Source organism: Manacus candei, unplaced genomic scaffold (assembly GCF_025592945.1).
Source record: "Manacus candei isolate 608988 ecotype Guabito, Panama unplaced genomic scaffold, ASM2559294v1 h1tg000237l, whole genome shotgun sequence".
NCBI classification, from domain to species: Eukaryota; Metazoa; Chordata; class Aves; order Passeriformes; family Pipridae; genus Manacus; species Manacus candei.
The window spans coordinates 77,598-101,886 of NW_026138285.1; the positions used below are offsets into that span (position 1 = coordinate 77,598).

Here is a 24,289-nt window from a genome sequence, read left to right on the forward strand (position 1 = left end):
TCTTGTTGGGCTACCATGTCTTTAGAATGATTTTTGTAAGCTGGACTGCTGTATCTGTTGGCATCCCTACTTTCTTCTAAGCATCTAATGTGAAATAATAATTATATTATGAACACAAATAGCATTTTTAGCATCAGAGAAATAATTATAAAGCAGTTAAAAGAAAATTCAGACATTCCTTTTCTAGGCATGTTAGTCCTTTCCTATTCTTCTTTTCATTCTGTAAATTAACATTTTTTTCAGATAAAAAAGACAAATTCATAAATTACTGCATTTGGCAGTGGAATGTAGCAATGGTGGCAAGGCACAGCTGGAGAGTTTGAAATGTGGCAGCTTTCTTCAAGGCCATCATTTTCCTGCTCCTTTGGGAATCACTGCTAAATGTGGCTACTGCTAATGTAATGAATATGAATCCATGTAAATCTCTGATGCGGAGCTGGGATCTGTCCCCTTGTGGGCAAAAAGGAATTTTTTTTTCTATGCAGATTTTTTTGAGTATGTATGTGCATATAACTCTGACCTTACTTCAGCAGCTCACCCAATCTTAGGTATCCAGGTACTGTCGACCTTCTCATTTTTCATTCTGCAGCAAACTAACAATATGCACTCCTTCCCATTTGAAGATCCCTGGCAGAATAATACACCACCTGTTCAGTCCCCCTTCCCACCCCCCTCCTTACTAATTAAGCTCTGAAACTGTTTCCAAACAAAATTGGATTTTTTTTTCTTCTGCTCCCCTCGCCTTCATCCCCTGACTGCACCTTTGTAAACATTTTTGATCGGGAGTGAAAGGCACAGAAACAGCCGCAAATAAGGGGACCTGTCAGTTCAGCCAAAGCCATTAGTGCTGCATGCAGAGAGCTGGCTGGGCTCGTACTGAGCAACTGTGGCATGCCCAGGGATGGAGAGCAACAGAGAGGGTCTCTAACCATTGTCCAGAGGGGTCTCAGAAATAATGGGGTGCACAGGACAAAGCTTCTTGGCTCCTCTTCTGCCCTGCGAAGGCTACTGCTTGACTGTCTCATTTAAAAGTAGAACATCTGAATAGCTGACAGACGTTTTCCAAAGAGGGGCTGTGTGAGGTGTGCATATTCTGAGTTTGTTTCCACCGCGAAACAGGCATGGAACAGGAATTTTAATCCGTGTAACTTTCATCTCTGTGGTCGTACAGTGCCTCACACAATGGGTCTTTGTGCGCTGCCAGGATACTATGGCAATACATACCATAAATAATAATTGTAATAAAACTTATAAAGCTAAGATTTTCTTAATGGTCTCTAGAGCTGGAAGACTTTTCTGGGCAATTGACATTTTTAAAAATCAGGTCACCTAGTTAGGCTCCTAATTCTGAATTCAGAGTCTTATTTCACCATTCATTTTCTTTAAAACATAAGCCTCCAACTTGGCTCATGCAAATAAATATTAAGTGAGGGAGAAGCAATGGAAACACTTGTGCAAACAAACCAAGAATCATTATTGGATTCCATTCACAAGTTTTTGGAGAGGAATGATCAGGCCAGCCATCAAATAAGAACAGCTTCGGCCAAGATCTACAAGTAGAGGGACATTGTTCTGCTTGGCAGTTCTTCACTGAGGTGATTAACAAGCCTGGTTGATGACCCTTTGGGCTCAGATGTACAGTTAGGGTATCACACATCAGCTGAGCTATCAGGGCACTTCTTATGTGTGTGGCCTTGCAAATATAAGATTATGTGACTTGACTTCACTCTCTTCACTGGGACTAATGAAAGTCATGTTGTCTTATATTTGCTGTCACTAAAACTATTCATATAGATACCACAGGCTCAGTTGTGCCACTGAAAGGCAATACTGGCAACTATTCAAAGCAACAGATTGATTGCAGTTGGGAAACCTTTAACCAAAAGTAGAGTTACCGAGTCGGTCTGGGTGCCATTCACCTTCTCCTAAAACTCAAGTCTTGAAGTCAGAGGAATTGCACCTGAAAAGTGCATATTTTTCTCTGCGGATCATGAAGGGAGTAAAGTCAATCACCTCAGACAACTAGACAAATAGTGTTACCTGGTGTGAGTCCTGTTCTGTGTGCCTGAGCTCTTGGGCAAGTGCTCTGTCCTCTAACCTGAAAGTTCCAGTTCAGAATCCTACATACAGGTTATTAGGCAGCAGCAGAGCAGCATATAAAAAAGCCCTTTGCTTCAATCCAAAAAGAAAGCACTTACTGGGCTCAAACTCCTCCAAGGAACCCCACATCACTGTTTTTCTGGACTAGGGCAGAATTGAATGAGTGACCAAAGGAGAGGCCATGCCATTACAATCATCTCCTTTAACATATTTCATAAGAAATTTTATAGCCTAGGTAGGATCCTGCTCTGCTGCACTTTCAAACACACTAAATCACAGTTCTGCCACATCTTGATTGAGAAACCGATGCAATCAATTTCAGCTAATTATACATCCAACTTGTGAGCTTGTAAATTAGTTGTACGAAGCTCATGTCACCACGTATAGCTGGACCACTGCTGGAAAGCAGAATTTTGGCAAGGATATTTTGTGTGAAGACATGGTTTTAAATTTATGAAAGAGGGCAAACAGAGTTTCAAAGCTGAATTTGGTTTTTATGTTTGTGGACCTGCTTCTGCTTCTAATGCAATTAATAGCAACCTACCACTGACTTCAGCAGAAGAACATCTGAGGTCTTTATTCCATAGAAACTCTAGCAGTAAAATACAAGACATTCATTTTAGCTATTATATTTTGGAAGGCTGACAACAGCTGCATGAAGGACTGAATCTGAATCTCCTGGGGAGACACGTAACACTTAAATCACTAAGCCATTCCCTTTGATATCCATGCTGTATTATAAAATTAATCTTTTGTAGCAATTAATTAGAGTAGTTATGAGGAAAGTCATGCAGTCTGAGACTCACACTTATTGCTCAGTGTAGCCTTGTTTGTTTAGTCAGATTCCCTTAAGCCATTAATAGAGCTTTATGTTAATTTCCTTAATGCTTCTGATCAGCATGTTCAGAGTTACAACTCCACTAGGGCTTCACAGATTATCCCAACATAGAGTACAAGTAAACAATAGAAGCTACTTCCCCCTGCATGTCATTCTCCATGGATACCCTAATGAGATTATATCTATGCCAGTCCAAAATCTTAGAGATAAGTAAATGAAGCTCCTTGGCCTATGACTGAACTTTCTCACAAATTCAGACCTGAAGAGGTTAAAAATACAAAAACTTGCTGAAACTGTGAATAAGAAGAAAAAGCAAGCACATTCTTTAGCCAGATTTCTCTTCTCCAAAGGTATTTATCTGGAAATGCTTGAAGAGCTGAGGAAAGCACAATCCCAATTTTCTTGAAAGAAAGTGAGCTAAGAGCAAATCTTGAAAATGCCAGACCTAAATGCCAAACTGGAATTTGTTCAAATGCCTTTCATGTCTAATGCATAAAGCCTAGTTATTCCATCAGTCGCTTTAAATCAATCCTAAGTGCTTAAACATGAGAAAAACCCTAAGCTCATGTAGGAGATTTTGAGTTTATATATGTACTGTATATATTAACAACTGCCCCAAATCTCTCGTTGGTTTCAGATTTCAGTAGTGATATGGAAACAGCTAGGCACTTGTCTCAGGATACTAGAGAATAATCACTACATTTGTAACACTTTCCTAAGGAAGTCAGCCAATGGAAAAATTACACACTACTATGCTAAAAATAAATTGTTACACCTCTTAAACACAATGGAACAAACAAAAATCCGCAGTCCAAAATTAATGGCAACCCCTACACAGTGGCTGCTTATTGCACTTGGTCATGTTATGTTTTCTTCTTCAGACTCTGGAGCTACTGCTCACAGCTGCAGAACTGGAGTAATGATCCTCACGTCCCTCATTTCTGCAACTGTGACTGCTAAAAGTGGCAGTCTGAGGATGTTTCAGAAAGTCAGGAAGCCCTTGGAACAGCATGTAAGCTGCAGTTTGAAGGCTGCAAATCTCACGGAGATGAGACACTCCATCCCACAGGAGGCAGAAGCTGCTGGTGTGGAAAACAGATCAGACTAGGGCAGCTTGGTCAAGCCCTCCAAGCTACACACACGCATGGCCATGAACCCCATCATGAACTAACTGAGCTCCTCACCCAAGGATCCAGCCACTGGAGCTATATATCTGTCTTCTCCACAAAACCTGAAAGTCACCCACATCTGAACAATCTCAATGTCCACTGATGTGTTTGTCACAGATGGTTTCAACTTGGGCATGTCAGCATTACTTGTGAAAAGAGGTTTTGTCCTTCGATATCTCTTCTTTGTTGAGCAAAGGACTAGCTCTTTTAACAGTCTTTTGTCTTGGCCCTCATTAGCAAAATAATTGTAAACGTGTGTCTTCATTTACGTGCTGGCTTCTCTTCTTATTTGCAATGGCGATTTGGATTTTTTTCATCAATATAGAAGCCTCATTTAATTTTTCTGCCTTTTTTTTCCCAAACCTGAGTTTCAGTTATGATCAAACCTTATCCTCTGCAGATATCTATGTTCACTTCAGTTCAAAGGCACTACCTTCCTATCAGCTTTTAGAAATAGGCTGCACTAAAAAAAAATAGCTGTGGGATGCAGAAGCTACTATTGAGTAGTGCATTGAACTCTTGAGATCTTTGCTCTAGACATGAACCTGGAGAAAAAAGATGAGACATATATTCAGAAGAAAATGGATATGTGCATGTCAGTGGTATATCAGTTTCTAATCAATATTAAATCTCTAACTGCCAAGATCAATAAAAGCTGTAGGGTCATAGCTGTCACATAGTTTCTCAAACATATCAGCTAATACTGATTTTTGCTTTGTGCTTTTTATGCCTAGCAGATGAGGAATCTCTACTTTCTTCTTTAGTATTTTCAATATTGAAATTCATATATGCTCTCATGATCAGATGCCAGGGCCACAAGTAAGCTTACCCCCTAGCTTTGCAGACAATAAACACACCACGAAGATACTACACTCCTTCCAAAATATAGCTCTGGAATGTTGAGTTAATTTGGAGTCAGACTTTTCAGTAATGCAATGGTCAATAGCTTTTGGGTTGGGGACCTGCCTGCTGGCACCCAAAGCAATACTGCAATAGCTCAGCAGGATACTTAAATGGGATTTTTTCTCTATTGTATTGTTGCTTGTACTTTAAGAATAGCTGGCAAATCGTCACTGCCCATAGATTCTCAGGAACATGACAGCTGCATGTTCTGGTAGCATTTGATTGAATCACCTATTTAAGGATCCTTTTCACCTGTGCTTTTTCATCAGGGGTTGCTCATTTCCACCATCTCACAAACAAGTGAAAAAACTGCATTTTCTGGTGAAGTTATAGCTTTACCATAGCTGCAAAGTTAAAGAAGTGGACAGGATCTAAGTAAAAGCGTAATGCAATGTATGGGACTAATCACTGTTGCAGGAAAAAGCTGACACACTTTTGGGTACATAATTTTTTTAAATATGAAGTTTAACTGAGTAATTGTAATTGTTAGACTGTCTGAGAAAAAAAGGTGATTAGTTCCATTGGAAAAGGATAGATTACGAAGCAGCAAGGTTTTCAGCAGGAGAAACTTGGACTGTCCACACAGGAAATTGTAGTGCTCTTTAGGTGTAATATTAGTGCTCTTTTAGTGCAATTGTTAGTGTTTTGCTCTTCGGTTGTAATATTCCTTGCAGTCTAGGGATGGCAATCTGGAGTTGCAGTGGTCCCTGATGGAGGTGACAAGGGTTTTTGCAGTGCCCCCCAGACAGAAAAGGAAATTAATTTTATGTCTTTCTTTCCTGTCTCCTCTCTCATTCTGATAATAGTGTGTTTGTGAGGGCTCTGTTTATTCACTGTGTACAGTCTGAATTAACACAGGAGCCTGAGAAAAAGCCCCACACAGTATGATCTCTTTGCCAAATTCTTACAATCAGTGCCAACTGCTACAGAGTGGAGAAGATTTCTTTTATTCTGTCGTGTCCAACCATGAAGGAAGGGAACAGATTTTGTTTTCAGTAAAATTGGGATTTTGAAATGACCATTTTTCTTTAGAGAATAATACTTCAAAATGCACAGTGCACAACTGATGCACACACGGTAGGAGGAAAGATGCTTGCCTTTTTTTTTCAATTAGCAAATATGTAAAAGGAAAGCAGATATGACCACTCCCAAGAACGGGCAAGATATTAAAAGAGCACATTTTTTGACATGATCCTCTCCTTTCCTCTCTTATCTGTGAGTTTTTGTGAAAACTAAAGGTTACAGGAAAATCTGTAAGACAATGCTTTAGCTTGATTTCACAGGTATTTTGCTTCGTTGGCATTCAATGGTTTTACAAGAGAAAATAATGAAAGCAAATAAAACCTGTAACCATCCCCAGTGGGACAGAAGTCAAATGAGAAAAAGCTGATGTCTTTGAGCTGACTGAGCCACAATAGACAGGTCTTAACAGAGTAAGGAATTTTGCAGACTGTGTTAGGGACTGTCAAACCTACCTCACTAACACCAATTAACTGGAAGACAGGGCGATCTTAGAGTCTGGATCAAAGCCTTTTTTGTCTAGATGAAAGATCATATCGGCTCTGAAAGGAAGCTACAGATGTCTATAAAAAAAAATCCCTCATCCATTCAGCTTGTTTTTCAGTGAATTTTGAATTACTTTGTCAAGAAGAACAAAATAACAACCCAGCTGGAGAATGTGTCAGACATTTCATTTAAAAACAACATGAAGTCAGGAAGGTCGAAGCCAACTTAGAGGGACTGTTTGATCCTTTCCCAAGACCACACTGCTTTTGAGGAAGAGCAATATTAAATCGTTCACTCTAATCAGTTCTCCATTTGAAAACAAGACATCTTTTTTAAAAAGCCACAAATCAAAACAACTAGCTGCTCTCTCCTGCTTCATATGAGGATGGTATGGCCTCAGCATACAGTGCATGATACAGCAAACCACATCCAGGAATAGTGACCTCACCATGCTGTAACTTACCAAGAAGGTTACAGTGGCTATCAACCAAATTGGCATAATAGTATTCCATAAAAAGTTATGTGAATAATAAATTCAAATATATTCGATGCATTAGTGGATCAGCAAAACTTACTGGAAAACAGTATCTGACACCGTGTTCATTGCCTCATTCATTTAAGAGAGCATGGAGATGAGCTGATAGCTTTGGAGATTAAGATATGCAAGTGCTTCATTGCTAGCAAGGAGCAGACACATTAGGGAACATCAAAGAAATGCAGTCAAACATACTATAGACTGTTTTGGGGACTGAAAGTGCACATTTAGCATCAGTAGCCATTTTACCAGGGTAAGAATGCAATATGGACACATCCTCTTCTTGTTGCAATTCCTCTCACATACTTGTGTTTTAACTCTGAGGGACAACATAGTCAAGGGATGTGTGAGCTTCTCTGTTGTACAAGTGGATCAGCAGTCTCAAGTGATTTTATCATTTGTTGGGAAGGATTTTCAGGCAAGCTTTCATAGAGCACTTAAAAATGCAAGATGTCAAGATTCAACCATTGGAGCAAACAAAATGGATCTAACCCTAGACATTGACATAGGAAGGTTTTGTAGCCCAGGTAAAAGTAACCAACACCTGCAGTCTGCTAGTTCAAGAGCAAATTCTGCTGTACTGTACCAACCACATTATATTCAGGAATAGTTTTGCCTCTGCCTGCTATTACTCTGGGCATTATTTAGACTCCCTGTAGAAATACATTTACCACAAAGAAGTAATGGCTTTTATACCAAAGACAAAGAAGACAGTACTTCAAGTTTTGCTGAAGAATGGATTGAATTCATAACTCCTTCTCTCAGTTTCTTCTCTCTGAGAGGATCAGGACAGTGCTCCCTCTTGGATTTTGAATTCACCTGTGTGCAGCAATTTTATTTAGACAGGTATCAGTATGTCAAAGGCACATAGCAAATACTGCAGAATTGAAAGCACAAAATGGCATGAAATACAAGACCTAGATTTATAGTTCCTCTGAAATGTGTGAGCTGGATCAAATACCTGGATCGAAAATGTGCAGTACAAAATCCTGATTTCCTACTTATTTTGAAAAGAATTTTCTACTTATTTTGAAAAAAACCAAGCTTTCAGGTACTGTGAACACTTGCTTATACAGTGTGACTGCTGATCATTTTTGCTTTGATTTAAAATTACAGAAACAGAAGTAAAAAGGTTCCAACCTTTAAAATACAAATAAGATCGGTGAATTATCTTATAAATAAAAAATCCATAAAAAATAGACTTGGAAATAGCCTTATAAATATTCTGCTGTAAACAAACCAGTTGACTGAGCAAAATAAATTTATAAATTTAGGGTAGAACAACAGCAGAAAACAATACACATTCATTCCCTTTGGAAACCAAAGTGGATAAATGGGTTTAGTCATGTCTGTCCCGAGAGAGTCTCAAAGCATGCATTTTTTTCAATGTAAAGTGCAAAGAATTGCATTGCATTTTGAATTCCATTTTAAAACTAATTAAAGGTTTGATTGTACCACTTTCTCTGTGTTGGAATGCACTTCAATACATATTCAGCTTAAGGCATGTGCTCAAGGAGAACTACTCAAGCACTTAACATCATTAACTATGATTTTATGTGCTTTGCTGGATCTGGGCTGTGATGTATAGAGCATATTACTCATCTTGCAAGTCAATGACAAAAATTAATGTAATCTAGGCAATTAATGAAATGGATTTACTCCAGATATAGGTTGCTATATCTCAGAGCAGCCTCCTCATTTAATTTAAATGTTCAGGTTATTAAAGTCATACATGCAGGGTTATATGGAAGATTTCAGATTTTATTTACAGAGAATCATAAAACTATATTTAAAGGCCAGGTTAACTAATGGGGATATTTAAAATCTGTTTTGATATTCTTTCCCTTCCATGCTGTATTTTTGTTTGCTACTATATTTTAGGTTAATGTCATTTTCAATAATTGTTTGCTGCGTACTTTGATTGCAAAAAAAAAGCAAGTGATAATTCTGATCCCAGTTTACCAGGCAGGCTTCCTATCCTTATACATTTCCCAATCATATGCCTAAAAACTCTTTTAAATAAACATCTCATGCCCTCATGTGGTTAAAGGGAGACATTGCTGAATAAATCCTTTGGCGTGGCTTTTCTCTTTCGTTTGCACACAACAGTGTTTGGCCAAAGGAAGAATGCTAGCCAAACTGTGTAATAGCCCAATTTAGATACTTTTACCAATAATGAAGGTCTACATATAAGCAAAATATAGAAAATTATGAGCTGTTTTAGGCACTACCATGGCCTAACCTAGGACAGAGCATACAAAATTCTGACTAAAAATTGTGGTATGTATTGTATCGACCAGTGCTGAGTACAGCACCAGCTAAAACCAGTTGTTAATGTCTAAGCATCTTAAGGTTTTATCTATAGTTTAATTAAAAATACGCCCTGAAAATACCAACTTACAATCTAAATCAGTAGATTTAGAGTCAAGGTAGGGGACATGTGGGCTTTTTTCCCAAGCAAATGTCCAATCTTAGGATTCTTGGCAAAGTAGATATCAAGATAGATTTTTTAGTATATAACTTCACATCTCAGGCTCAAGAATAAGACAGAATGATTATGATATGTCACATCCGGCACCTTGTTTTTTGCAACAAAAAGAAACAAAAAATCCCCCACATGTAACTGATCCTATGACTCTACAATATTAATTTTCTAATTAGAATTAGAAATAATTTGTAATAAAACTTCTTTCCAATAATTTGTGTTCATCTAAAACCACAGTCCTGCAAACATGTCTATTATACGTCCATTAGTCTGCAGAGGTTTGGTTCCTTTTGGCCTCAGATATTCTTTTTGACCTACAGTAAAATCACTGGAAGTTATACTGAGAGATATTAGTAGAGACACTGAGTTTTTCTGAATGCCAAGGTCAGTTACTTCCATTAAAATCAAAAGCTTCTGGGTATCCCCTACCTCTCTATTCAAACACTTAACTCTTTTAAGCAGCTCTCCAGCACTGTTGCCAAGTTTGTGATGTCTTCTCTCTCAGTGCTCAGGGTACAATGAGTAGATTGGCCAACCGAGCTGATTGTTAGATGCTTATATTTATTTATTTGCACTAAGTAATTGGCACAGTTACCTGTGGAGCAGAATATGGCTGTGACACTACAGCAGACTAGCATATGACACTTAAATTACCTACCTACTGTGCTCATCCCCTTTTGCTGTGATTACCTCCCTACCACACTCACAACTAATCAAATTAACGGTTACATCCATCTGTTCTGAACCAAAATCCGTGGCATTGTGTTAGGGGGAGATCAAGCTCAAGACCTGCCTCTTGCTCAGTCCTTGCATCCACCTGTGGTGTTCCACACTGACCTCCCCTCAGCTTTCTATTACAGTGATATCCTGTGTGAGAGGCTGGTGAGATGAACTTTAATTGAGAAATTAATGTACAGCAGGAGGGCAAGAAAGAGAAAGGAATCCATGTGAAAGTAGGAGTCTTACAGCTGTTTGTCACAGAGAGATGTGAAATTGGTAGTCATTATGCTCTTCTGCATCGAGACAAAGAGTTGCTAAATTAAACAATTTTTAAAGAGACAGAGAGCCAGAAAAGGAGCTTCCCTTCTCTGTCCCCAGCCTCTGTCAGCCTGTTCCTAAAGAAAAATTTTAATTTTTGCTACAAAAGCAAATGCAAGACTATAGTCAACTATCTGATAGAACTAGGTGGCTGTTACCAATTTCTCCAGTGATGTACTGTTGTAAACAGAAAAATAAACAGCTCACTACTGTAAAAAATTACAAGGCTGTAAATCCACCAGGGGATTGTGGTGAAATCATAAACTGTAAGAGGAGAGCTCAAGTGGCCTTACACAGTCACCACAATGCAGCAATGGAATTATTGCACTATAACTCAAAATTTACTTAGTTCTTACATTCAAGAACAAGGAACTAAGATTTAAATCGATGTCCTGCACAGACTGCCCAAGTTTGCTCTGCTCCTCCTGCACTTTCTGCCTCTTACTCTTTTACTGCACTGGCACAACACACAGCTCTCATTGCTCCTGGCACTTCCTTTACAGTGCAGCAACTGCCACCAGAACTCCTTTGCTATTTGGACTAAAACCCCTTGATTTTGTCTCTTAAGAAAATTAGTGTGAGGTTCAGGGAACTGAGTAGCAAATGAACTGACTTGGCATTTGATAAGGATTTTGAGGAACAGCGTCTTACTAAAAGTTTCTGATGTCTAAACCAATACATAATTAAAGAGTGACTCTTCCAGGCCATTTCCAGGCCATCCCAGAAATGCTGGACACTACTGGTAACTCCTGGAAGGACCAATAAAGGTTCTTTACTCATAGTTTAGACAACGCTCTCAGGCACATGGCGTGACTTGGGGTGTCCTGTGCAGGGCCAGCAGTTGGACTCGATGATCCTAATGGGTACCTTCCATCTCAGCATATTCTATGATTTTACGATAAATTAGGGACCCCTGTGCAACAGTTTCAAAATATTCTCTTTCAAAATGAAGTGAGGTTGCACACAGCCATTTTAGTATATATTGGCCTCAAATCAGCACAGCAATTAAACCTGAGTAATCCTGGTGTTTCCCTCTAGATTCTTTCATTTAAAAATGGCATATCCCATCCTGCATGGGGATAGATTTGTCCTGTCAGTGCTTTTATTTTTGCATGTATGTCTTCATGAGCTTTCTTCATTCAACTGCCCTGAGATACCACAATGAGCTGCAGAACAGCCAATGCATGGGTTCCAGTACTCACTTGTACCTTATCATTCCAAGTCGTCCCATTAGAAACTTTCTGATCCCATAGTCACACCACAGGGATCAGATCTTCACAAGCATCTGTCCTTTATATTTCAGATTAACAATAAATATATATATATATATATATATATATAAATTGAGATGGAGGAAAAGTAGGGTAAAAAAGTGACTTTTTTTTCACAAGCCCATAAAAATGTCAATGCTAAAGCAGCCAAGCTGTCCAGCAATATCCAGTAGCAAGTTTCAAAGAAAGCTGCATAAGATCTGCAATAATCAGACAACTGTCTACATTGTAATCTTGTCTGTTTTCTGTCAAATTGGTTTCTCTTTTCCCAAGACCTATTTCAGCCAGCTGAGAAGACCTGGTAGGAGGCTTGCTCAATGGCTTCCTGCCTTCTTGGATAGTCCTCATTTCTTTCCTAGGTGAGATGACAGCAGAGACATCTGTCAAGCCTTTTTCTGGCTCCAGCTTATTTGGTCAACATCAACAAAAGCTGGAAGAAGCTGGCAGGCCTCTGGAGCTGGCAAGAAGCATCAGGTGGCCTGGTTTGTCAGAGATGACCACATCTCTGACACTGGCACTGGAAGATGCATGCCTGAAATGAGTCAGAAGTTTCCCCCACTTCTCCCCAGGCTCATGTTGGTGGGTTGGGGACCTTTAGAGATAGAATTGTGAATTATTATTTCTCTGCAAGCTTCAAAAGTAATTTCCAGCCATTGACCATGGCCCCAGCATGGTGGTTGTGTTGCCTCACATTCCTTCTCACTTTTCCTCAACATAATCAGAGAATCACAGAATATGTCAAGCTGGAAAGGATCCACAAGGATCATTGAGTCCAACTCCTGGCCCTGCACAGGACCATCCCCAAGAGTCACACTACGCGCCTGACAGTGTTGTCCAAATGCTTTTTGAACTCTGTCAGGCTTGGTGCTGTGACCACTTCCCTGGAGAGCCTATTCCAGTGTCTAACCACCCTCTGGGAGAAAAACCTCTTTCTAATATCTGACCTAAATCTCCCCTAACACAACTTCAGGCCATTCCCTCTTGCCCTATCACTGGTCATCAGAGAGAAGAGATCAGGGTCTACTGCTCCTCTTCCCCTCACGAAGAAGCTGAAGACTGCAATGAGGTCTCCCCTCAGTCTCCTCTTCTCCAGGCTGAACAGACCAAGTGACCTCAGCCGCTCCTCCTACGGTTTCCCCTCAAGACCCTTCACCATCTTCGTTGACCTCCTTTGGATGCTCTATAGGAGCTGAATATCTTTCCTATATTGCAGTGCCCAAAACTGCACACGATATTCAAAGTGAGGCCGTCCCAGTGCAGAGCAGAGCGAGATAATCCCCTCCCTCAACCGGCTGGCGATGCTTTGCCTGATGCCCCCCAGGACAGGGTTGGCCCTCCTTGCTGCCAGGGCACTGCTGACTTGTATTCACCTTGCCATTGACCAGGACCTCCATGTCCCTTCCCATGGCACTGCTTTCCAGCATCTCATTACCCCACCTGTACACACACCCAGGGTTGCCCCATCCCAGGTGCAGAATCTGGCCCTTCCCTGTGTTAAACTCTGTATGTTTGGTGATTTCCCAGTCCTCTAATTTGATGAGGTCTCTCTGCAGGGCCTCCCTACCTTTGAGGGAGTCAATAGCTCCTCCCAGTTTTGTGTCATCTGCAAACTTGCTTAATATCCCTTCCAGTCCTGCGTCCAAGTCACTTATGAAGTTGTTGAAGAGCACAGGATGTAAGATGGAGCCCTGTGGAACCCCGCTAGTGACAGGTCTCCAGTCTGATGTTACCCCATTATTATTGTTACCCTCTGTGTTCAATCCATGAGCCAATTGCTCACCCACCACATGATGTGTTTATCCAGCTGTGTGCTGGACATTTTGTCCAGAAGGATCCTGTGAGAGACAGTATTGAAAGCTTTACTGAAATCCAAAAAATTACATTGCTGGCTTCCCTTCATCAACTAGGTAGGTCACCTTGTCATAAAAGGAAATCAGGTTTGATAAGCAGGACTTCCCTCTCATGAAGCTGTGCTGGCTGTGATCAATAACTGTCTCGTATTTTAGGTGTTTTTCAATATCTCCCAGAATAATCTTTTCCATAACTTTACCAGGCACTGAAGTGAGACTGACAGGCCTGTAGTGTCCAGGGTCCTCCTTCTTGCCCTTCTTGAAAAATGGGACAACATTCACCAGTTTTCAATCAGCTGGGACCTCTCTGGACTCCCAAGACCGCTCAAAAATCATTGAGAGAGACTTTGCAATGACATCAGTCAGCTCTTTGAGGATTCTTGGATGAACCCCATTAGGTCTCATAGATTTGTAGGGATCCAGCTGGAGCAGCAGATCCCACAAAATTTCAGGGAGATGTTACAAGCCTCGTGGTTAACACTCAACACGAAGTTCGGTGATGGCACTGTCAGCTCCTTCACCACCACATGCAAAGTCCAGGACTTCCAATGAATTCTTACTTTCTATTCCAGAATACTGTCTAACATCAATATCGTAAAACAGCAAGAATGAGAAGAACATATTTTTCTCTCCCTTTTTCCCTTTAAAAGCTACATGAGAGAGAGAGGTTTTATTTTAAATAATCTGGACCTGCTTCTCCAGCTTTGTCAGTAAAATGCTTGCAGCCTTTTTCTCTCCCCAGGGATGTTTTCCCTTAATTTTTTCCTTTCCTAAATTGCTTACATTTTTTTCCTACAGTGAAAATCAGACCCCACACCACACAATTCAGCTAACCTACAGCCTAATCTTCAAACTCCTCAGAGTTTATACACAAGGCATAGAGGAACTATTAAATGAGTACAATACTTCTAGAAAAAAAAACATTCTGAAAAGGGGGAGAACAAAGAATGAAGGTATTTGAATCTATAACTAACACAGATTCCAAAGTGAAAAAGTAAAGGGAGAACATGGAATAATTAATCTATTAAGAGTCCTTTGGCTAATAGTTAATTCAAATAAAATCTACTAATGATTTTTTAAAGTCCTGAAGGAGTTTTTAAGACATAATTTATTGTTGTATTTTTTTCTCATGCACTTTCCATTGCTGCCTGTGGACTGTAGCTTTAATCAGATTTCTTGTTCTTGTAAGACTTTATGAAGTCTTTCTTGATTTGCAGCCAACCAAAGCACTTTTAATAATATATGGTAAAAGGCTTTAATTTTTAATAGGCAAGAATGGGCAAGAGCTGCTACATGCTGTAGTAGATTGGTAAGGACAGTACTACACTCTGCAGAGTAGTTAGTAAAAAAGAACGTATTTATATCTCAAATGTTATTGAAAACATGTTTATTTTATTACTAGCACCAATGTATAATTGAAGAACCTGTCTAATCTGGAATTATTGTTCACACCTTATTCACCAAGAAGACAAAGTCATTTTCAGCTTGTTACCATAATAACTCAAGCCTCTCATTGTTTTCTGTCTCTCATGCTGTTCTGCTGCTCCAAAAGCTCAAAGAAAGAAAAGAAAAAAAAAGGTGAAGTTACACATCTGTATCCTGGATTCAGCTAATCAAGGTGGAAAATATCTTCAAAAGTTGGTGACTGATTCCTAGGGGTTAACATTAAAATAAGATTATTTGTACCTTGGTATTTGTATGCATTTGTCCTCTGTTTATTACTACCCAGCTAACAGGAAAGCTTAGAGCTACATATAGGTGAAAATGTTGTTTAAAATGGTTTCATAAATGTTATTTTTCCATACCAACCTATAGTACACAAAGAAGGGGGCTTTCATAGTAGAGTGAATTCCCCTATTCTTCTAAAAAATCCCAATAGCTGAGCTAATGCCTCATTAATAAAGATAGAAATTATCACTGTGTCCTCAGTAATTGTACTGATGTTGAGGCTTTATACCCGTGGTATTTCAGCAGAGTCATTTCTGATTTAGTTCTGGTTTCCTAATGAAATGAGGCAAATCTGTTTCTCTGTCCATAAGTGTGTGTCTGTCAGTCACCCTTGATAACTCTCAAGTCTAGAAGCCAAGTTCAGTAAAATTTGGCAGGAATAGACACGCTGCTCATGCAGACATCCTACAGTAAGGTTAATAGTTACTGGACCTCAGAGAATATACATTGTCATTAAATCTTCAATCAAAAAGTCATGGGAAACTGAGCTTCACTGGTTCCTCTGATCACAGAAATATTTATTACCAGTATGAAAGGGACATCCAGCCTACATCTGTAAACAGTGTCAGGATACTGAGTGGAATGAAGGTATATTTATCTGCTTAGAGTCATATATATTCAGGGCAAATGCACCTTGCATTGTGCACCAGAACCGAAGCACAACAGAACAAAGCCAGCAAAACCCACTTCATGCCATAGGAATGGGTGAAAAATGAATAGAATTGCTTGCCAATGAAAAAAAATTATACATTTTTAAATCTTCTTTCTTCAAAATGAGCCATAGGATAGGCCATAGAATACATAATGGCAAAATGAATATATTATGAATGATTTATCATTATGGAAATGCACATATGCTTATTGGTGGCATGAGTCATATAACATGCAGTTTTCACACAATGTGTTGTTAATAATGGATAAGGATTTATCAGTATATTCTTATATAAAGAAAGAGCAATATTAAAACTTGTTCTTTTACTGGAGTCAAATAACTGCGCTGGAGTTGCTTATGAAATTGAGCTACTTTTGCCATTAGTACTAATTCTATTTTAATGTCAAATTTTTTAAGTAGATATCCATCAACTTGTGACAAATCAGAGCCACCTTATTGTTGTACTACTTAGCCAAAATGCTCCTACATATGTGCCAAAATGTGCCTACTTACACTAAATAAAGAGTCAAATGTGCCAAATGTGCTTACCTACACTAAATGTAAAGACAAAAAGAAGCAAACGTTACCTTGTCCTAGTTTGTAGCATGCACTTGCGAGAAAACTCTTAAAATTAGCCCTACCTGTGAGGCCTGTTTCACATGTAGATGGCAGGGCTCATTTCTATTGAACTGGGGAATTTTGAAAACAGAAGTCCAGTTATGGTCAGGTCCTCTGAAGAGCTTGGCTGATGAGTGATGTAAGACAGCAAGACAAAACAAATGTAGGACCAGAGGCTAAGAACTCGAAAATTGTTTTCAGCTGTACTCAGAGGCCTTTCCCATCTATATGCCTTAATCAGACCCTTTGTGGATCAAGCTGGAGCAATTCGAGAATAAACAGCCCACTTCTCCAACACAATGTGCCTCCAATAAATGTGTCTTCCCCCTGCAAATTAATAATTTTAATAGATCATGCCAGGATACCTCAGCTGCCTCAGATGGAAGTTAGCTGGGCCAGTTTAGGCTGCTACGGAAGACGGCTTAAATATAGCAGAATTTTCAGTCACATTGATGAAGAGTGCTCACGTTATCCATTCTAGTACTTGAGCACTAGGTTCTTCCTCATGAAAGATAATGAACAATCATTGTAACTGCTTGACTTGAAGTTTCCAAGGAGTTCCTGGCAAATTAAAGGCAAATTAATTTATAAGAAAGTATAGGGACATACAATTCCCTGACTGTCTGGCATGAAAAATACCTGAAAACTTCACTTTATGTTGATTAGAAAATCAACATACATAGGAGGTAAGCTGAATGTCAAGAAAGCCTGATTTGGCTTAGACAACATCAATACATTTTCCTGTTCTGTCTAGGGAAAACAAAATTTGTATTTGTGCCAAAAAAATGCAGAAGAGTTTTTGGATCTTGCCAATTCCATTTAATTTAGAAAGCAAATATCTTCACACAGTTAATTGAGAGACCATCGATCAAGGTTCATAAACCAGCAGCTAGATAAAAGGAAGGCCCAGTGGTAAATGACCACGTTAGATAGATATCAGAGCATGAATTGCATTCATTATTGTCTTTATTGTAGCTATAAAGAAAAGGAACTTGAAAAATCCATCTGTTCCCACAGATGGAAGCCCCCAGACATGAGGCTTCAGAGAGCCAGGAACCCACATTCAGCCCCTGGTGAAAAGAGACAGTTGCTGCCCAACATAATAAGGACATGGGTCCATTGGAGTGGGTCCAGAGGAGGGCCACAAAGATGATCAGAGGGCTGGAGCACCTCTCCTATGGGGACTGAGAGGGATGGGTTTGTTCAGCCTGGAGAAGAGAAGGCTCTGGGAAGACCTTAGAGTACCTTCCAGTAACTTAAGGAGGCCTACAAGAGAACTGGAGAGGGACTTTTTACAAGGGCCTGTAGTGATAAGACAAGTGATAGGAATGGATTTAAACTTAAGAAGTGAATTTGGATCAGATATAAGGAAGAAATTCTTCACTATGAGGGTGGTGAGTCACTGAAACAGGTTGCCAATAAAAGTTGTGGAAGTCCATCCCCTGAAGTGTTCAAAGCCAACTTGGATGGGACTTGCAGCAACCTAATGTAGTGGAAGGTGTCTCTGACTATGGCATGGGGGGTTGGAACTAGATGATCTTTAAGGTCCCTTCCAACCCCCAAAAAATCTATGATTTCTATGATGTTTGAACCCAACCTTTTCTGCTGTCAGCCAGGGCCAGAAAGATTGCACACAGCAAAGAAACAAAGAGGAGATTACGTAAATAGTATGTACAACAACAAGGGAAAGTGGCATACAAAAGTCAGTGACTGATCAAAATTCATTCTTTTCTCACAGGGGCTTCTAATTAGCTTGCTGATACCATTCTCATCTATTTTAACAATTTGATGGTCTCCTGTCACATAAAAAATGAGCAGAATCTTTCACACCCCTCCACCTGGTGAAGTTCATCTATGAGAAACTGTTCCCTTTTCACTTTTAAATCTGTCAGTGGGATTTCCCTCTGAAGGCTGTTTATGGCTTTCAGGATCTCAGTTTCAGGGAATCTAAGGTAGAACTGGCTCCATGCACGCACCCATAAAAACAGCCACCTTAATTCTAAAATGAGGTTACTTGCGACTTCTTCAGCTTCATTGTCCAGCAAAGACAGTAGCATACTGTCAATTGATAAACAGCCCATACTATCCATGATGGCCACAACATAAAACAAGGTCTCTTGAGACAATGTTTCCTGTGCTGCATGGAACAGACATTTTACAACCCTGGTGATAAATTGCAAAATAACATGTCTAGAATCCAGTTTCCAGTGTGAGTATTTATCACAAGTAATCAGGTTTCCTCCATATGTAGCTGATTTTAAGTATTAACTTAAATCAGTTAAAGAATTTAAGAATAACAAATGGAAGAACAACACAATATTTTTTTTTTATGTTAGTCTGGCTCACCAGCCCATGTAGCAACTGATTCAATGTGAACTTTAAGGGTACATTTAGTGTACATCTTGAATCTCCTTCTGGGACAGAACATGCATGAGCAGTCCAGTGTTTTCACTGCATGCGGCAAAGTGCAGATGCCTTTTTAAAAAATACTATTGGAAATATAACCTAAAGAATATAGATGTAACATAACCTTTGAAAGTTCTAAAACTTTAACTGATGGGCAGAGTTTCAAAAGCATGTGCCTAATCCATTCTGAATGCAAATTAACCTGTCCAATTTAGAGCATAGACTCTATGCACGCAAATAGATCACATTGACGCATAACATCTCTTATAACCTGATCACCAACTTAGATAGACAGCACTTAATTTCAATGGACCAAATGTCCCTAGCTCTACGTAAGTATATAAATGAGCATTCTATGATCCAAAAGGATCATTTAAGCAGAAAAATATTTACATGGAGAAAGCTTCCTTTCATAGTCCTTCTGAAGACACTGATACAAAAGAAAGAAACAAGGTGATTTTGTCTACTGGTGATGAAGCATTGTGACTATTGTATATCCTTACTGTTGTTGCTTAATTAGCTAATTAAGACATACTTCATCAGAAGAAAACATTTGTAAGGTCAGCGTATCCCTAATAAGAAGTTATGTTGTTTAAAAAGCTTCACAAAAGAAATTCTGAACATTCTTCAAATATATTCAAATTGGTTCCCTAATTAATATTAAGAATTGGACTGATGTAATAGCAAAAAAAAAAAATTTGTTTTCTGATTATATAAAAAGATGGAAGTTTTCTGTACAGATTCTGAGCTCTCTAAATAAGCTTAACCTGAGAAAAATGAAAGTAATTTCAACCAAGAAGTTTATTCTGTTTGCTTTAGCTACAGTGGTCTTTCTAACATCAACTAGTATGTGCCTAAGTGAACCAATGAAGTCCAGTCTGGAGAGCAGAGAAGATGATGATAAATATTACGAGGTAAGATCTGTATTACTATGACATTATTTGGGGGAACTGTGGATCAGATCCTGAGAATATTGGACTTTTTGGCAGAGGCTCTCCTAACTTCATTGTGCAGCATTCAGCATTACAGCACTAGCAGTATGAAAAAACCTTGCTGAAAGAATTTTCAGGAAGTTCATTCACTTGGACATATATACCACGTAAATCAATTAATGTTTCAATTTTCTTGCAATACAGATTTGCGATTAGTCTGAGATTTTTTCTGAAATGATTCTTACACAGTGGGGTCTCAATTAATATTCCTGTCAGGCACTTTATGCACATAATATAACAGATAGATTATTAATCCAAAATTAATAAAGGCATGCTTGTAATACTCAAAGAATAATAATAAACAGAGAACATTTTAAGTCTAATATAGTTAATGGTCTTAACATTTTACTCTGGAATTGACCATAAAAATTTCTTTGCACGGTTGCACATTTATTATGTCTCAATAGATGCCAAATGAAATTTACACACTTCATCTGCATTATTTTTCATATCTGCCCTGCAAATACTCCCCAGGAAATGAAAGCCAACCTGTCTTTTTGACTTATCATCATTGGTATAATAAACATTCTTCAAACCAAAATACAATTTCAATTGTGCTAGTGAAATCCTCTGGTCTTCAGCTTACTGTCTTTTACATACTTCTAGAAAGGGTGTGCAGGTGCAATCAGAGGGATAGTTTGTTTAATGTTTTAATCATGAAGTATGAACTGGAATGGCTCATTCCCCTTCTCTGCCAGTAACTGGGAAGTCATCAAAGAGGGGCAAGGAATTGAAGTTAGGTTAAGTGGCATTTGTGTCTTTTAACTGAAATTTAAAACCATATTTGTACATATTTGCTGTTAAGGCTTGGAAACTTATTTTTGTAACAAAAGTGCCTGATTTTCAATATGCCCAGGGAAGAATACTCCTCTATAAGAAGGGTCATGCTGTTACAGCTATTTTTCAGGCAACAGCTACCCTTTACATCATGACACAGGTAATGTGGAGTTTAGCAAACACAGCTAAAAAGCATTACACATTCAAAAAAAAAAAAGAAGACTGTTACCCATCAGCTTTCTAAGGTGAGATGAAAATGAAGGCTTTGTGTGACTGGTAGCTGGAGTAATGCCCTATAAAATGATACTATTCTTTTTTAAATTATTTGTCTTTAGATTAAAGATATTTTGGAAGAAATGCAGAGGAGTCTCAATTTTGAAGAAATGGAAGACTGGGCATCAAAAAATACCATGAACCCTTTTACTCTAAACAAGATGCCAAATTCAGTTGCTAATTTACCTCTTAGATTTGGAAGGAATTATCCAGAAGAAAGAAGCATTAAACCATTTGCTAATTTGCCCCTGAGATTTGGAAGAGCTTTTGGAGACAACATACCTAATCATGCTCCAAAGGTATCACACAGGCTTGGGAGATCTCCACTTGTTAGAAGTTCCAGTCAATCACTTCTAAATTTGCCACAGAGATTTGGGAAGTCACTGACTGTCAATCAGGAATCTGAACCAGGTAATACTACACAGTGTTCACGCCATATATTAAAATGCATGTTAAATCATAGGTTAGTGATGATCAAATACAGCTAGAATTCCTCAAGGAATATTCCTAAACATTTCAATGTAAGTTTGATTTGCAAAAAGAAAGATTTGCAGTTCATCACATCAAAAAGTTTCATCAAAAGAATGAATAAAGAATCTCTTCATAAAATCTTTTCTAATGAAAAGTCACCAAATAGCCAAATCTGAAAATACTCATATGACAGGATAACGTTTGCTGCTTTTTTAGATCAGGTTCCATTTTGAAAATTTATAGCTTTGGTGAAAAAAATTCAAAATCATTAAAATATCCCATTTCAGCACTATAAAATGACAAACTTACCTAAAAATTACTCTTCCATTTTCTAAATGTATGCAAATTAGAGTTAAAAAAAGAGACAAAATACCAAGCTGAATAGCAGCATTTTGAAAATGTTTTTTTCTCACTCAAGCTATTTTTTTCCCAGATTGTCTTACAGCGATAATGTTTGGAATTTTGATTGTTCATTCCAAGTTAAGATGAAAAATTTTTTTTTGACTTCTTAGAATTTTTTTCAGGATAGGAAAGCTATTTCCTGCCCATTACTAAGAATAATTGAAACCAGCTCTTCAATAACCATCCTTCTTATCAGAATTGTTGCCTTGTTGGAACTGTCCATTTGTCTTGTAACCAAGTTTCGTTTGGCTACCCCTGACTTGCATCTGACACATGTGTAGAGTAGAAGTTCAGGCCAGGAAACACAATTAATAAATCAGAAGCCAAAATTTTTACTTATTTAATTTGATTCCTTTCATTCCTTTCTCACTGTCTCACCTAATTAGAAGAGATTTTGTTTTATTTGTCTTCTATTTTTAGGGATATGAATTCTAAGAGTCACAATAATACTGGGATGAAATTATGAAGATGAAATCTGAAAGACTTGGAAAAGCTGCAATGTGTGTTCAAAACCAAAAGTCATGAAAAGGAAACGTGAACCTAAATGTAAACCTGTCTTCATGTTATGAATAATATATTAATTATGTACAAACTTTTGACATATAAGGCAATGATAATTGTAGTGATTATTGTAGTACTTTACTTCAGTGGCAGTGTAATATAAATTCTATTTACTTCTGTGTAACTCATATCCTGTTGGTTGTAAAACCTAATTTCAGAACAATGGCTGTATAATTCAAAGCATTTTAAGCAAAAGAAGCATAGTATGAATAAAGATGCATGGTTCAAATAAAAAGAAACCTACAATGTGAATAACAAACAGAAGCAGGATCAAAATCACCAGTAGCCTAAACAAAATCAAGTAAAATGTTGAGAAAGCACTTTTCCTGTTGTTTATGGGTCATGTTAGATATAAATCTCAAAGACAACATGTCTCTGGTAGGTGGCTCCAACATCTCTTCTCCTGCTCACCAGCTAGTCCAGCTTTAAATTGATATTAGAATCACACACACATATGGGTCCCTTCATCAGCAGCCATTCAATGCTCAGTCTCTTCAATAGCTTGTATCCAGACAATATATCTCTCCAGTTCCTCCCCCTAGACCTGCATGTCAAGCAGACCACTCACTCAACTCACTCAACTCACCAACTAGCCCGGCTTGAGATTTACTAGCAGATCATACACGCATATGTTCACAGTGTCCATGCACACTCATATAGGAAAACATTCAATTATTGAGTTTAACAAGGACATGAGACCAGGAACAGGACATAGCCTGACTAAAATTACTGGTAGCAGCTTGACTGCATGCAGTCAGTCTCTTTTATCCCTCCTCTTCTCCATTTTCCTATGCTCGTTCTCCCTCCTTCTGTCTTGATCCCTTCCTGTAACTGTCTTTTGTGCTCCCCTAAACATCCCAAAACAAGACTAGCACTTTCCCACATCCTTTACAACATCCCATAATAAGTTTTATAAGATCCTACAAGCCCTCTCAAATATCTCATTGTTTTGCACTTTCCCATGAGATCCATGATACCAGATACAGAGCTCTGGCTGAACCTCCTCAAGTCATTGAGTGGTTCCTCTAGAGTCCCATAAGCAGTGATCTAAGAGTTCTGCTCTTTGTTACAGTTTTGTTATCTCCTCTTGCTCAAGGTATCTAAGAGTTTAATTTATTACTTCTCCTGTCTCTTGTCTTACTTAGTCTTTTGTGCTGAATAACCAGTAACCAGATATCCTTACATTCCACATATCTTTAGAGAAACTTGGAAAAAAAACCTAATCAAATTGATCAGATAAATTCATAGTTGGGACAGAGCTTGAGTTGCCATTCCTCTACAAAGTTAATGAGGCTACTTGAAACACAACACTATTTGTTCAACCTATAACTGGTCTAATTCAACCCAAAGGAATCAGACCACTGTCCTGAGAATATCTATTCTCTCTACTCACTCATACTCAAAATAACAAAGAGATCTAAACAGATTAAAAACAATGCGATTGCATCTTTTGAATGAAAGAATCCAAAACCAATCCCTGGGCTTCTCTCTAAGCCTCAGAAAGCACTTTACCTAACAAGGTCTGGCAAAAGACCTGTTTTGCAGTATAACATTTTGGTACTACGGACAAGTCCATGATGAAGGACACTGATCAACAGATTGTTGATCAGTGAAAGTCCAAGACACAGGCTAAAAACCTGCCACAACAACAGGTGTTATTCTTTCTTGAGTCAGGAAAACTGGGATCTTTTAAGTGATTTACAGTCAAACGAAC

General features: G+C 38.5%; 1 protein-coding gene across 1 annotated transcript; it reads left to right on the forward strand.

Annotated features, from left to right (window-relative positions):
• The first annotated feature begins 19,859 nt into the window (after positions 1 to 19,859).
• On the forward strand, positions 19,860 to 23,483 carry NPVF (neuropeptide VF precursor). Its single transcript, XM_051774910.1, has 3 exons — positions 19,860 to 20,013; positions 21,204 to 21,552; positions 22,435 to 23,483. The coding sequence occupies exons 1-3, from the start codon at positions 19,876 to 19,878 to the stop codon at positions 22,440 to 22,442; spliced, it is 495 nt and encodes a 164-aa protein (XP_051630870.1). The 5' UTR covers positions 19,860 to 19,875; the 3' UTR covers positions 22,443 to 23,483.
• Positions 23,484 to 24,289: the final 806 nt, after the last annotated feature.